Source organism: Bos mutus, chromosome 18 (assembly GCF_027580195.1).
Source record: "Bos mutus isolate GX-2022 chromosome 18, NWIPB_WYAK_1.1, whole genome shotgun sequence".
Lineage (NCBI taxonomy): Eukaryota > Metazoa > Chordata > Mammalia > Artiodactyla > Bovidae > Bos > Bos mutus.
This window is the reverse complement of record NC_091634.1, coordinates 57,361,510-57,377,014: the sequence shown is the minus strand read 5'-3', so window position 1 is coordinate 57,377,014 and position 15,505 is coordinate 57,361,510. Positions and strand designations below refer to the sequence as shown.

Below are 15,505 nucleotides of genomic sequence, written 5' to 3'. Positions count from 1 at the left end.
CATGCACAGTCTGGCAGGATTTGGGGTGAATCTTGGGCTCCAGGACACGAAGTCTTTGGAAGAATTATTTGCAAGTTCATGACAGCTGCGGATCAGAGCCACGTCTAGGAAGCTCTGGCTGTCAAAATAAGACACTCTAAACAGGTGGTGGAAGATTTTAAACAGAATGGACTTCTCATGGCAACATGACTGCCCCCAGAGGGGGCCCTTCTCTCTGCAGGACAGAAAGGAGCCAGGGAAGAAGTTAGGCTGAAATAGAATTTTGTGAATGTTGGCAAGTTAGCAATTACAGCCACACTGACACTTGGGGCCTATACACATGAATTAAATGAGTGATGTTTCCAAATGTAAGGGTCTAATTTCTGCAAGTCCCTGCAATGGTTGTGATGAGGTCTCCAGGGGAGAGTGCCTACTTGTGGCCCAGGAGATTTTTCTTAGTCCATTTGTACTTATTCCAGAGAACTTCCAAAACAATACAAAATCACTCTCTCCTAAAGTTACGGGCACTCAAGTTCCCTCTGATTAAAACAAATATGGCAGAAGGTTAAGTGTGACTACACCTATGTGTGTGTCAGGGGTAGGGTAGAATGGATATTCATTGTGCTCATCTCTCAACATTTCTGGATGTCTGAAAAATGTCATTATAAAACATGTTGGAAAATAGGAAAAGAATAGATTACCGAAAAAATAATAGAAGTAATCTCATAGAAAGAGAAACACAGTACTTTAACTGGAACATATTTACCTTTAAGAAAAAAATTCACTTCTTTTTAACACTTTTCTCACTTTCCCATGGAGGATCAAACCCCCCCGGGCATCCACCTGAGAATCAGCACTGGGGATCCCTGTTCTGGAAAGGCAGCTCGTGGGGTGGTGGGTTGAGAGGATGAGTTTGGGGTAGGTGACCTTGTTTGTGTTCTATTCCAGACCTTGCTGGCTTTTGCTCACCCAGTGACCATGGACATGCTACTTCAATTCTTTGTGCCCCATTTGCCTCCTCTGTAGAAACTGGGCTGATACTCATGGAACCAGGTAAGTGACGTGGCCACTGTCACAGCTTGCAAGTGACAGTAACTGAGTTTGGTTCCCAAGATAAATGATAGGAAAGCCTGTCACCAAAACTCTCCCCCATCTCCGCATACCTCTAGGTCTTGGCTGGCTCTGCTCTCAGAACCCTCATCATTCTTTGTTGGTTTTATTCTAACCAACTGATTTCTGGATGCAAGGGGTATTTCATTTTTCTTGACTTTTCTAAGAGATCTAATACAATTTTTTGTTATCTGTGTGTTTGAATGAATAATCAAAATACAAAAACACTTTCTAACTAAGTCCACATTAACCAGGAGAGTTTTCCTTGAGAATCCTGTTCAATATTCTTGCTTATTAATTATAGCAGGTTTGCAGAATTGTTGGGGCATTTGTGTGTCTGAAAGGAAAGGAAATGACCATCACTGGTAATAACAATGAACTCAAGAAATGTGGCTCTCAGGAATGTTACACCGAACCTTGTGCCCACTGCATGAGTAATGCCAAATTGTTTTCGGCAGAAAATGTACCAGTCTTCTGTTCGTAAACTGTGTTATTGCAGAAGTCAGAAAGAAAACTTCAAATGTAGAAAACCATGTCTCAAATTGGGCTTTCGCCCTAAAATTGTGGGTAACAGCACCATCTGGCGTGTAGTTGTATAACTACATAGTTAATTTTTTTTTTTTTATCAATGTAATAATCAATTGATTCAGCTGGCTTTACAATAAGAAACCATTCTTTAGGCTTTTGTAAGCACATGCTGAGGATTTTGGCTCATTCCCAAGCTTAAGACTCTGCAAACCCATAATAATCTTACAAGCTAAACAGGGTTCACCCTGTGACAGATCCCAAGTCAAGATCACATCCAAGTTGAAGTCCAAGGGGAGCAGAAACTATGAATAAAGGAAGCTAGTGAGGAAACAGGGGGAAAAAAAAGCTTGCCCATGAACACAGAGCAGGAGCAAGAGATCGTGAAACCCATGAGAGAAAAAATCAGGCTTGTCCTTGGGCTCCTGCAGGTCATGACAATATTCTTATTTAGCTCATTTACATCCTGATCATAAACTTTTGAGTGAGTCTCTGCTGCTTGCAATCTAATAAGCGTAACTAAGACAGCATTAGTTTCAGTGAAGTCCAAAGACTTAAATAGTCCAAAGACTTTAGTCCAAATACTAAATCTGACTTGCTTAATTGCACAATTCCCCAAATGCCTGAATGCCTTTCTTCATTGACCTCTGATCAAGGCCAACAGTTACAGGCAGGAAGAGAGGAATAAAATGAGGTCATCATAACCATTTGGGACCATGATGGGTAGTCTGGGCCACCCAGTCAGACTTGTCAGTTCCTGTCTCTCACGTGAGGATGGGCCAGGAATTAGACAGGCAAATGCCCTCGGATGATGCTAGAGAACTCAGCAACCAGAACCAGTAGGATCTACGTAGCACCTCGTGAATCTCTGGCCAGAAATGGGCTCTTCAATGCCTTCAGTAAATCTCATCAAATCAGCATTTGATTTGATTCACAAGCTAGTAACTTCCAGATTTACCGTCAGTGCAGATCAGCCGTTCTTAACTCCAGGAACAACTGGCAATGCCTGGGGACACTTTTGGTTGTTGCAGCTGCAGGAAAGGCAGTGCTACTGGATCTAGTTGGCAGAGGACAGAGCTGCTGCTAAACATGCCACAGTGCACAGGAGAACCCTGCAACAAAGAATACGGGATCCCCAAATGTCAGCAGTGTTGAGGTTGAGGAACCCTGGTGTCCATGGCAGAGAAGCCTGGAGGAAGTTTTAAAGTGGTAGGAAGGGCAGAGGTTCGAACGAGAAGTTGAGAATCCTGCCAAGGCGAGTACTACCCAGCTTGGAGAACACACCATACTATATCACCATCTGTGGAAGATGTCAAGTCATGGGCAACAGGTGCCAGTAGAGGGTCTGATGAGGGCAACCTGAGATAAATCTAAGCAGCAGGTCCTTGAGAAGCTGAGCAGAGGCTATGGATGATGATTTGAGAAACTGAGGCTAAGGAGATTGACTCTATTCATCCCCTTCCTCACCACTAAGGGATTTGGGGATCTAATTTCCTATTCACATCAAAGGAATAAATTGGCTCGGGTGACAGGGGCAAGGGGTTAAATTGGGATGAGCAGAAGCTGGCAGATTAATAGTAGCTCACTTAAATGTACATGGATTTGGAAAGAGTGATGTGATGGATCTGCTTTGGGATAGTGGGTCTGTCAAAACTGAAACATGCTTACCTTAGGTTAGCTTTCGATTGGGTAACTTCCCAGGAAAGCAAGTCTCTCCTCTAAAGAGCAGGCAGTGCAGAAATTCCAAAGCAACATCAATCCCAGGACTTGAAGATAAAAGTCCTGATAAAAGGACTTGAAGATAAAACTCCCTTCTTCCCATTTTCCTCACTTTAAAACCCGTGGAGTCTTGCATTCTTCTGTAAACTAGGGCCAGAGAAATCACAGTCAGATTTCCCTGTAACACTAAGAAGAAAGTTCTAAGTAGGGAATGTTCTGGAAAAGTCTATAAACGGCAGGCATTTGTAACCAACAGAAACATGCTGGGACTGGAAGAAACTTCTCCATGAAGAAACACCTCCATCAGCAGGTGCGTGGGAATTTGCTTTTTTATAGCGTGGAATAGCGTTGACTTTATACGCATAACAAAATCTGTGACTTAGCCTGGGAAAGTTCTGGAAGGCTTCTGAGCAAGACCCTTCACTTCCTGCCATAAACACCGGACAGGCCCTGTAGCCTTAGAAAGCCAACATCACTTGCCTCCTCCCTTTCCGTGCGGTGCGCTAGTCCGGCCAGGCCCGGGACTACATTTCCCAGGATGCCCAGTGGCGGGAGCTCCTGCGGGATAGGCCAGAGCCACGCGGAAGTGATTACGGGTCGCCCAGCAACGGGGGCGGAGCCCTGGGCTAGGATTGGATGCTCACGCCCCCGGCCTGGGGCGGGGCGGGGTTAGGAGCTCGGCCCCGCCTCCGGAGCCCCGGGGCGCTCGCCGGCTTTTACTTCCAGCCGAGCGGCCGTGTGTGTCGCTCCGCGCTTTCCCCTGCGTTCCCCCGAGGCCCCGCCCTCCTTTGCTCCGGCAGCTGCGAAAGTGCGGGCCTCGGATTCGGCGGCCCGGGCGCTGAGGGGCCCCCGGGCGGCGCGGTGCGCAGGCGCGAGCGTGCGGGGCGCGCGGCGCGCGGTTGAAGCCGGAGTGAGTTCCTGGGCGCGGAGACCGGGGGCTGGCGGGCGAGCGACCGCTTACCCCGCAGCCATGGCAGCCCTGCGCTACGCTGGCCTGGACGACACCGACAGCGAGGACGAACTGCCCCCGGGCTGGGAGCAGAGGACCACCAAGGACGGCTGGGTTTACTATGCCAAGTAAGGGGGGCGTCCGGGGCGCGCGGAGAACCCTAACTGCTCCGCGCGCCCCGGGACACGTGCTGCCTTCGGACCCCTGCCCGCGCGGGGAAGGCCTGCGCAGTGAGGGCTGCCAGCCTCCTGAGGACGGGCCCCATCCCGCTTTCTGGCCCTGCTGTCCAGCGTGGGGTCACCTGGCGGCGGCCAGACACGCCCTCTGCTGCCCAGGAGGCGGCAGTGCCCGGCGGTGCGGGGATGCACACGCTTGCATCCCCTTTCCCCAACATCAGAAAAAACAAGCACGCCCCGCTCCTTTCCCGGATAGAAGGGCCGCCTGGGAGTGTGTATTTGTAACCGACGTCCTAGTAGAGCTGTATGTGTATATATGTATGTATGCACGTATATGCTTGTATATAAAATGTAGCTAATACAGCTTTACTGTAGTTCTCGGGAAAGTTTTGGAAGCCCCAGAAGGCCCTCTCTCCCGCCTCTTACTGTGTGCCCGTGGGCCGTGGGAATAACTGTCAGGGGTTACTCATCTGTTAAGAGGGTTGGTTGGAGCGTTTTAGTTGAGGCGCCGTAGTAAAGGCTTAGTTGAGGCCTGAACAAACTCTGCTGGGTCCCACTCTCAGCAGCTGACAGCACCGTCTCAGCCTGACACTAGAATCATCTGAGGACCGTCATAACTAGATTTGGGGTCTCAGCGGACACCCCACGTAGGGACTCTGTTTTTTAAACTTCCAAGCTAAGGCAGGTTGTTGCTTTGAGAAACACGGAAGTAAATCAGTGGTTTTCTACTCTTGGGAAACTGACCGGGCTCTGCTCCCGGCTTCCACCTGCAGGTGATTCTTCTCTTCATTTGCTTGCTCTGCCTCCCACCCCCTACTGCTAGTTCGTGAAATCTTTCCCAGGTGATTCTGATCTGCCCTAGGTTGTGAGCCACGGCTGGCTGCCTTTGGTGGCTTTCTAGAAAGAAAAGCAGGAGGAAAAGACCTTGCTGCATTCTTTGAAGACACGTTGGGAAGGTATCCTGTGCCAGGCCCTTTGCTGAGCGCTGGTTTTACTGAGATAAATAAGACTGCTTGGTGGGACTTCCACTTGGTGGTCCAGTGGTTGAGACTAAGATCCTTCAAGATGCCTGTTGTGGCCAAAAAATAAAAAAGGTTGTCCTCACACAGTCTGTGTGACCAGTGGCAGCATGCCCAGCATGAGCTGTGTGGGCAGGTGGTGAGGTGCCTGGGGTGGTTGGCCCCTGAGCCCTGCCTTTGGGCACAGGTTGAAGTTGGCAGGTCCAGGGGCAGCTCAGGTAGGAGAGACAGAGGCCCCGCCCATGCCGTGGTGGTGCAGGAACCTGAGCACAGGTGAGCAGGAAGGGCCCTGCTGTGCCTCAGGGGAGCTGGGCTGCATGGTCAGGACCCCGAGTGGGGTCCACTGAAGCTTTGGGCCAGGCAGTGAGCTCGGCTATGTGTCTTTATTTATTTATTTGTTGGAAATGGCAAGATTTTATTCTTTTTTATGGCTGAGTAATATTCCATTGTAGGTAGATAAATAAGTAGATATAGAGTAAGCAAGATGAGTAGATATATAGTAGATAAGTAGATACAAATTTTTGAATCATTGTGTTTCATTGTATTTTCATTTTAAAACTCAGCATTTAAAAAACTTAGATCATGGCATCCAGTCCCATTGATTCATGTCAGTTGTGTGTCTTTAGAAGGATGATTTCTGCTCTGGAGGACTGCAGGGAGCCAGGGGCTCCGGGTGGCTTCTGAATGGGCGTTGGTTGTGGCGAGGCCTCTGCCTGAAGGGCTCTTTGATCCCTGGGAGCTGAGCTTCAGTGTTTCTGCCCACGAGGGCGCCCCCGTGCATGGGCCCTGCCCTCTCCTCCCAGCACCTTGCGCTCCCCCGTCTGCAGTTCTCTACGTGCCACTTGGCCTCGCCTGCTGTCTGTCCCTCCTCAGATTGTCAGCGTCGTGAGCGCAGGGACCGTTCCTCGTTCCCCTCCATCCCCCATGCTTAGCATCACGGAGCTGTAAGCTCAGTCCACGGGGAGTAAGGAAATTAGCTTATCAAGCGAAGGTCTCCTGGGCCTCCCTGGGTGGGTGGCCTTCTGGGCCCTGGGGATGTGAAGAGGCACTGGGCCTGCTTCCTGGCTTCCGGGGCCTCCCTTGCTCTGGGTAGGGCCTGTCCCTGTTCTGGCCACTGTCCCCAGAGCTCCCGGACTCCCTTTCAGGTTTGACCTGGGGCCTCATGCTTGGTCTGGAGGCTCCTGTGGCTGTGGTCACTCTGCTGTCCCCCAGAAGGATGTTGCTGAGCCATGAGAGACATCAGGATTCTTGGCCTCCAGAGATGAGGATTTCAATCCTGGGCCAGTGACGAGGCTTGATCACTCAGAGCTTTTGTGGGATAAAGTGTTATTAAAGTATAAAAGAGATAGAGAAAGTTTCTGACATAGACATCAGAAGGGGGCAGAAAGAGTGTCCCCCTGCTAGTCTTTAGCTGGATGTTTTATGTCTGTTAGAAGGCTATTAATCAGATAAGTAGCTCAGTCAGTAAATCATCTGCCTACAGTGCAGGAGACCTGGGTTCGATTCCTGGGTTTGGAAGATCCCCTGGAGGAGGGCATGGCAACCCACTCCAGTATTCTTGCCTGGAGAATCTCATGGACATGCAAGAGTCGGACACGACTTAGCGACTAAAGCATCACCAGTCGGATAAGAGAGACACCTCAAGGCTGAGGGAGTTTCCCCAGGCCCCTCTCCCACAATATGCATTTTTGAGATAGGATGGTGTGTCATCCCCCAGCCATAAAACAATTGGCATGAATACTGGTTTGTTGAGCTACTATCAGCCCAAGGTTTGAGAAAAGAAAAAAAGTCTTAGGTGGAGCCATTTTGAAGAAAGGCATGTTCCACAGCAAATACATAGTCTCATTAACATAGCTTAAGGAAAACGTGCTGGTGACCTCAGGGTTTGAGAAAAGTAAGTTCAGGTGGAACCAGGTGTCGTGGTGGCAACACAGAATTTTGGGAGAAAGCATCTGACCCTTGTAGTTTGTTTGTTTCCTCCTGCCGTTTAAGGGAGAGAGAAAAAATGTCTGCCACTTGCAGCCTCTTCCCTCCGTTTGGGGACCCCTGCCCGCCTGGCCACCCGCCTCCCACCCACCGCGCCTTGCCTTCTGCTGGGCAACCCTTCCCTCCGCTTCCTTCCTGGAAGGCGTCTGCCTCCTTCGCTCAGTAAGGCCCGCAGGCTCCCGCCGGCTCCACTGAGGGCTTCCAGGAGCCCACAGCGGGGGACTCCGTGGTGCCTGCGTGGTCCCTGGAAAACACCCCGGGGCCCCCAGTGGTGTTTGGCCCTGTTGACTCTGGCTGTGGTGATAGAGCTTGGCAGGCTCCCGGCCGGAGTGGTGGGTGCCTCTCCACAGACGCTCTCCCCTCCTCCCAGCCCTTGATCTTTGCTCGGGGTGAAGGATGCCCGAAACGACCCAGGCCCTGCGTTCCCAGCAGTCCCCCTGAGCTCTGCCGACCTGCAGGCATCCCGGGCTTTTGTTCATTCCCAGTTCTGGAAGCTCATGCGTCCCTCGGGGTCTGGGGAACCTGACCGATCTCTCAGAAGGTTGCCCTTGGAGTCCTTCCTTCTCTCCAAGGCGTTCCTCCCACTGTGGCGGGCTGCCCCCCACCCCGGCCAAGGCCTGAGGCTGCAGCTCCCAGCTGGCCCTGGGGTCTCGTGGGAACCCCCCTCGCAGCCTCGCTCCTTCTCTCCCATGTGGGTTCTGTCCGCCCCTCAGCCTCCCCAGAAGCAGACCTCAAAGGCTGTCACGGCTCAGTGCCCCCAGGCTGGGCCCCCAGAGAGGCCCGGTATTGTGGCGGAGGGTGACCGGTCAGCAGCGTGAGCTGGGGGGCCTTTCTCACTGCCCTGACACCACCCAGGGCAGTCCCTCTGCCTTAGCTGGGGAGGGGACTGAGGGGCGAGGGCTCGGTGCTGAGGGCCGTGATGCAGTCCTGGGGGTCCTCGGGGCCTCAGGTCCTGCCCCCCTTTGCTCCTGAAGCCCTTGGGCCTGAAGGGCGATGGCTGGCCTGCCCAGTGGGTGGCGGGTCCCCGTCTGCAGGAGGCTCTGGGTCTCCCTGTTGAGCTTCAAAAAAAACCCCAAAACCCTTAGAAGAGCATACTTAAAAGTGATAGCCATGTAATGTGGTGTGAATTTAATTTTGATCCCTTTGTTTTACATTAAGATCACTGTTAATTATCTCTTTAAATGACAAAAAGAAAAAGAGAAAGCTTGCTGAAAGAAAAGAAAAATAAAAGGACTTCTTTTTGAAGGAGAATAAGATAACAGTGGGGACGTGTTGTAATTTTCTGTTCATTAAAAAGTCATTTTAGGTTACAGTGGAAAGGGAACAGCTTTTAATTAACTTTTATATGAAATTTATTTCAAATAATCCTTTTCTGTCAAAGGCACAGTTCTTAGTTCTTCACACATGTAGACTGACTGAGGCTTCTCTGACCCCAGGAAGGGGGGCCGTTATTACTCCCTTTGTACTGATGGGAAAACTGAGGCTCAGGGAGGTTTAGTGACTTCTCCAAGGGCACAAGGCTGGTGAGCGGGAGGACCAGGAAATGTGGGCTTCAGGCCTGGGACCCCAAGTCTGCGGGAGATGGGGGCAGTGTCTGCAGAGCCTTGCCGTTGCCACAGCTGCGTTGGCGTCTGGTGGGTAGAGACCAGGGATGACTGTTCATCACCCTGCTGTGCCCAGGATGGTCCCCACTGCAGAGAGTGATCCTGCCCTTCAGGAGTGCCAGGGCGGGAGCAGGGTTACACTTCCTAGGGAGTCGGGGCTTCCTTTCTCCTGGCAGGGCTGCCAGTGCCCTCTGTCTGCAGGGATCTCATCCATCACCGGTGCTGTCCCGGGCCCGCCTCTCACCCTCCCTGTGCTGCGGGGAGACCGGCTCACCGGGTGCGTGCGGTGCGGGAGCTCAGGTGTGTGGCCTGAATCCAGAGTCCACAGTGTCCCTGCACTGGCCGCTGAGAGTTTGCAAAACACCAGAAGCTGGCAGTTGCTGAAAAGACCCTGCTTTTGATGTGCAGCATCTTACAGGAGCATTTACTTGCTCTCTGTATTTATTCTCTTTAAAATAATGGCTCCGGAAGAATGTTCTGTTATCCGGTTGTCAGTGATTTCGTGTTATTTGCTACTCTGGCCTGAGCATGTGAACTTGAGTGCTTCTTGCAACATGCAGCTTTTTCTGGCATTAAGTAATTTTATGTTTTTCTTGATGATAGGTCACCTGTTGACAGATGTCTCTAGTCTGTTATTGGCTCGTGGTGTGAATTTGAATGATAACTGTATATGCTCTCCTGAGATGAAAGGCTAGTTTGGCATGGAAATCAGACCAGCTTGTATATTTGATTTGTTCAAAATAGTAGACCTTTTGAGGGCTTTTTATATGTCAGATACCGTGTCCAACCCTTTATGTACAGTATCCTCATAACATTCTCCTGAGATCAGTACTAAGATTATTTCCATTTTGCCAATGAGGAAGTTGAGGCCCCAAAGCTAAGTAACTTAACCTATGGGGCTGTCTTACCACTTCTTAATTTCCTCTTGGATGAAATTAGGAATCAGTGCTTAAAAAACACTTTGAAGTTCAATTTGTGAAAAGAATAAAACATTTAAGAAGATTTGTGACCCCATAGACTGTAGCCCACCAGGCTCCTTTGTCCATGGAATTCTCCAGGCAAGAATACTGGAGTGGGTAGCCTTTCCCTTCTCCAGGGGATCTTCCTGACCCAGGGATTGACCTGGGTCTCCTGTGTTGTAGGCAGCTTCTTTACTGTCTGAGCCGCCAGGGAAACCACTAAGATTAAGGTTTATCTAAATTATATTTACATGTCAGCATTATCAATTAGACAGAATTTTCAATCTGTCCTGGAGTAAAACTGAAGCAAGTACAAAGCAGAACACTTCTCTAGATATTTTGAGAAATTCAGTGAGATTTCTAGAGTTGAACCACAGCTGGGGTCCCGTCTTCTTCCTCTGGCTTCCCCATCGGTTCATAAATGCAGGCTTTTACCAGACTGCTGCTGCTTGAAACCTAGAGAGTTTGACCTGTTGCAAACAGACATCTTATGTTCTGAATATTTCTTTGTGAATGTCTGACTTGACTACTCTTGAGAGAGAATTATGTTGGGGAGAGAAAAATCTAATGCCATGGATTAATTTTAGAAGTGTAACTTTACTTATTGTTCTCTGGATTTTTTTTTTTTTTTTTTACACAGTCACGCGGAGGAGAAGACCCAGTGGGAACATCCGAAGACTGGGAAAAGAAAGCGAATCGCAGGAGGTGTGTTTGCCGGTGTCATAAAGCAGAGACCCTTGTGTGTTAGGCGTGGTTCAGATGGGGAGACTGTCACAGGCAGAGGGTCTGTTGAGGAACTGGACCTTCCCTCTCGGGAGCTTGTAGGATTCGGTAGAAGGAAGTGATGAGATTTTTGAGTGAAATGCTGATTTCTCACTGGCCTTAAAAATAAAGTATTAAAATAATAGGGCGCTTGGACTGACAGTTCATGAGGTTTTTCTGTAGTTGTGCTGTTTGTGGAAATGTTATTGGCTCCTATCCTGGAATTAAGTACACCAGTGTTTGATAGAATTCCCTGAAGCTTGTGGTGACTCGTAGGCGTTTCTGAGTACGTGTGTCATCCATGGAGTAGAAACGTAAGAACGTCCGGGCCTTCAAGAGGTTGAGGGGCTGTTTGAAAAGACAGCATGTACCCATGGAAGAAAAAGGGAAACTGCTCTGTAATGGGAGTCATCACAAGCCAGCATACAAATGGTACTGGCTGCCTGCTGTAGAGCAGATACATTCTGGGAGTTCATTCACAGGGTAATTCATGTTGATTGGAGCAGCCAGGAAGGATTTTGTGAAAAGCAGGAGCCGAAGGGAGTGTTGAAGAATGATCAAGAATGAAATCGTTTTAAAAATAGAGTTGCCATATGACCTAGTGGTCCCACTCCTGAGCGTATACCCATATAATACTCTGTTTCGAAAAGATACACTCGGCCCTGTGTTCACCGCAGAGCAGTCACAATAGCCAAAACATGGAAACAGCCTAGATGGTCATCCGCAGATGAATGGACAGAGGTGTGTGTATACAGTGGAGTACTCTTCAGCCATAAGCAGAATGCAGTGTCCTTTGCATCAGCGTGGGTGGACCTAGAGATCGTCATTAAGGAGAGCAAGTCAGAAAGAGACAGGTACCATATGATACCACTTACATGCGGGATCTAAAATACGACGCGTGAGTGTGTCTGTGGAACAAACAGGCTCACAGGCAGAAGAGGCTTGTGACTTCCACGGGGAAGGTTGAGGTTAACAGATACACATTACTGTGTATAAGGTAGATGAAAAAGAAGGTCCTACTGGATAGCATAGGGGATTGTATTCCGTATCCTGTGATTAAACCATAAAGGAAGAGAATAGGAAGAAGAACATGTATATATGTAAAAGCTGAGTCACTCTGCTGTGCAGCAGAGATTAACACAATATTGTCACTCAGCTATGCTTCAGTAAAACTGAAAAGAACGGAATAGTCTTACTTCCCAAGCGAGAGACAGAAATGTGGAGTCTGGTTGGGGTGACAGGCGTTTTCCTCCTGCTGTAGTTGGTCCGGTGGGAGACGGGGGCTGTGGCTGAAAGGGCGGGGGCTTCAGTTAACCCCTCCCCCAGGCAGACCTGTCTTGCTGTTTTTCAGATTTGCCCTACGGATGGGAACAAGAAACCGATGAGAACGGACAAGTGTTTTTTGTCGAGTAAGTTGTCTACAAAGAAACTACTCTCGGGCTTCTTGCTTTTGTAATAAGTGTATACACTGTAGAAAAATAGTATGTAGTATGTAATCTTACCAGCAGGAGCAACTGCTGTTAACGATTTTTGGATTTTTTTCTTCTGTATTTTCTGTACATATACTTAAAAAGAGAGAATGTATTGGGTGAACTGTTTGGTTAACTGTTTTTGGCACATAATTCGTGTGAGCTTTTTCTCATATCCTTAGAAAGTTTTTAAGAAAATGATGTTTAACAGCTAAGTGGTATCATTTTGTATAGATATACTATAATTTATCAAATTACCTACTGGGCATTGATGCTGTTACACTTCTGTGATGTGGGGTCCATACAAGCAGATCTTGTCATATTGTACTTCACAGATACTTTTTTTTTTATATAAATTGGCAGCCCTACCCTGAGGGCCTTTTGGCCCCATTTTTCCAATAACATTTGCTCAGTTTGTGTCTGTGTCACATTTTGGTGATTTTTGAAATATTTCAAGCCCTCCACTGGCATAAGGGCTTCCCTGCTGGCTCAGAGGTTAAGGCCTCTGCCTGCAGTGCGGGAGACCTGGGTTTGATCTCTGGGTTGGGAAGATCCCCTGGAGAAGGAAATGGCACCCCACTCCAGTACTCTTGCCTGGAAAATCCCATGGACGGAGGAGCCTGGTGGGCTGCAGTCCATGGGGTCGCTGGGAGTCGGACACGACTGAGCGACTTCAGTTTCACTTCTCACTTTCATGCATTGGAGAAGGAAATGGCAACCTACTCCAGTGTTCTTGCCTGGAGAATCCCAGGGACGGGGGAGCTTGATGGCCTGCCGTCTGTGGGGTCTCACAGAGTCGGACTTGACTGAAGCGACTTAGCAGCAGCAGCAGCAGCAGCAGCAGTGTGAACGTAACTTTCACATACACTGGAAGCCGCAAAATTTGTATGACTCAGTTTATCGCATGCGACGTGAGTTTTGTTCCTTTGGTCTGGAGCTGACCCCACAATGCAGGATTTCCACGGTGTGCCCATAATGAACAGTGTTCTGAGCACCCTCGTCTGTAACACCATCTTTGGAATGAACTACAATAGCAGACAGCAGTAGTGACCGTGTGTCTGGCGCCTGGCATGGTCCAGGTGCGCTCCTGCTGCCTTATACCCGAGGTGGTAACTCTCAGTCCCCAGAGTGCTGTAAGGGCGGCCAGTGCTCAGCGGCCTGGCCCGTCATCGCCCCGCCCTGATCCTGTGAGAGTGCTGATAAACTCAGCGGCAGTTCCCTGGGGGAGGAGCCCAGGTTTGTTGCCCTGGTGTAAGGACTTCCGCCATAGGTTATTTCTGGTTACCAGGGTGGAGCCACTGAGGGGCTGGGAGAGAGGTGTAAGCCAGGGTGACCCTGTCTCCAGGGAGCTCTGCCGTCTGTATGACTGGAGTCAGAATGCTTACCAGGCAACTGTGGTTAAAAGTCAAATGAAAGTCGGGTTATTCTTGGGTCTTAGTGTTTATGGGGTGGCGAGTATAGATTTTTAATCTGTATCTAGTTTTATACACAGATACACATTACAGATACATTTTTTTTTACCTATATGTATATATTTTTCGCTGCACCGCAAGGCTTTTGGGATCTTAGTTTCCAGACCAGGGATCAAAACCTGGGCCAGGGAGTGAAAACCCTGGGTCCTAGCCACTGGGCCACCAGGGAACTCCCACAAATACATTTTCAATCATGAAATCTTTCTTTCTGGAGAGTTCTTCATAGCTTTTGAGATATGTTGAGGTGTACCTCGAATCCCAAGGTTACATTTAAAATGTGAGAAGCAAATCCTATTCAGTAGGAGCAACTGGTTTTTCTGTATGAATAGGATGTATTAGTGTGTTTCAATACATTGTTTACAGTACTGATATATTTTATTATTGTTTCTACAAGATTTAGATCAGTTCCAAATCAAATTAGAGTGCGAGTATAGTCTTAAAATGAAAATGTTTAGAAATTTTAGTAGTTGACCACTTTCATATTTATTGTTGCAACTTTTATCACTTTGAGTTTCCTACTCAGAATCTTCTTAGGCCCTTACACGTGAGAAATTTAACTGAAATCCGCTGACAAGAGTGACCAGCAGATCTTTCAGCCATGTTTGCATGACTTAATTAAAAAGCCCCAAGCCTCCTGCGTTTTTGAGATCTGGGGATACAGGGCAGTGCTTATGGTACGTTACAACCTCTTTTACAGGCAGTTCCGAAGAAAAAGCTTGGATGCCTATCTTCCTAGGCAGGATGGTAATCCTTCTGGAGCCCAAATCATAGATCAAACAGACCCCAGGTCTTTCCAGGGTTAAGAAAGAGCTTTTCTAGTCCCTGGAAAATGGAGTTTGCCTACCCTGCGCCGGAAGATTGTCTTGTGGTCGTAAACGCCTCCGTCCCCTGCTGTGGGCTCACTGCTCTCTCCTCTCCTCTGCAGCCACATAAACAAAAGAACCACCTACTTGGACCCAAGACTGGCGTTTACTGTGGACGACAATCCCACGAAGCCGACCACCAGACAGAGATACGACGGCAGCACCACGGCGATGGAGATCCTGCAGGGCCGTGACCTCAGCGGCAAAGTGGTCGTGGTGACCGGGGCGAACTCGGGGATCGGTGGGTCGTCAGCCGGCAGTCGTGATCATTGCTGCTGTTCTTTCCACTCTAGCTGGGGGGGCGTTTTTTTCAGTGATTCTCTGATTTAAAAGATACCTGTAGGCTCTTCAGCCTTTGGGTCATTAAAGTCCTGGACGCATTTTCGGTCCCGGTGTTTGCATGGAAGGAAGGCCACGGAGGGGCTGACCCTGAATCCTCCGAATGCTGCAGTCACAGGAGACAGTGGTTATTTTGGTTCTTAAGGAAGAGAGACGGCATGCTCCATTGGGGATTTTTTGAGCTGGTCTGCGTGCTGTGCAGACACAGTCCGGTCACCTGGCCCCTCGAGCCCAGCATTGGTGGGTAGTGGGTTCTCGGAAGCAGCAGTGTGTGGTGCCTGTGGGACAGAGGGCACAGCGGGTGTCCGCTGGTCACCGAGAGCATCACTTTCCTTGGAGAGCAGGATCTGGTTTCTTTGCAGGGTGGCAGAATCAGTCCTTGTCTTGACCTCTCGGTGGCCCATGTTTCCCCACGGTGACCATCACGAGGGCAGGGGCTCCAGGGGGTGTCACAGGCTGTAAGAGAAACTGCAGCCAAGCAAATGGCCCCACGGTCACTCTCCGCGTGATTTCATTCTCATCTCACTTGGTTCCGGTGATGTGAACATCTGAGTCTCTAGGAACCAGCTGCTTG

At 49.3% G+C, this 15,505-nt stretch overlaps 1 protein-coding gene across 4 annotated transcripts in view; it reads left to right on the top strand.

Moving 5' to 3' along the window:
- The first annotated feature begins 4,068 nt into the window (after positions 1 to 4,068).
- The window catches only part of WWOX (WW domain containing oxidoreductase), a 907,225-nt gene continuing 895,788 nt past the window's right edge, over positions 4,069 to 15,505 (top strand). For all 4 annotated transcript variants that reach the window (XM_070388665.1, XM_070388666.1, XM_070388664.1 and 1 more), the window contains exons 1-4: positions 4,069 to 4,410; positions 10,667 to 10,731; positions 12,140 to 12,197; positions 14,655 to 14,833. In XM_070388665.1, the coding sequence (XP_070244766.1) occupies positions 4,304 to 4,410; positions 10,667 to 10,731; positions 12,140 to 12,197; positions 14,655 to 14,833 (409 nt within the window). In that variant the 5' untranslated portion in view covers positions 4,069 to 4,303. The remainder of the gene's footprint in view (positions 4,411 to 10,666; positions 10,732 to 12,139; positions 12,198 to 14,654; positions 14,834 to 15,505) is intronic.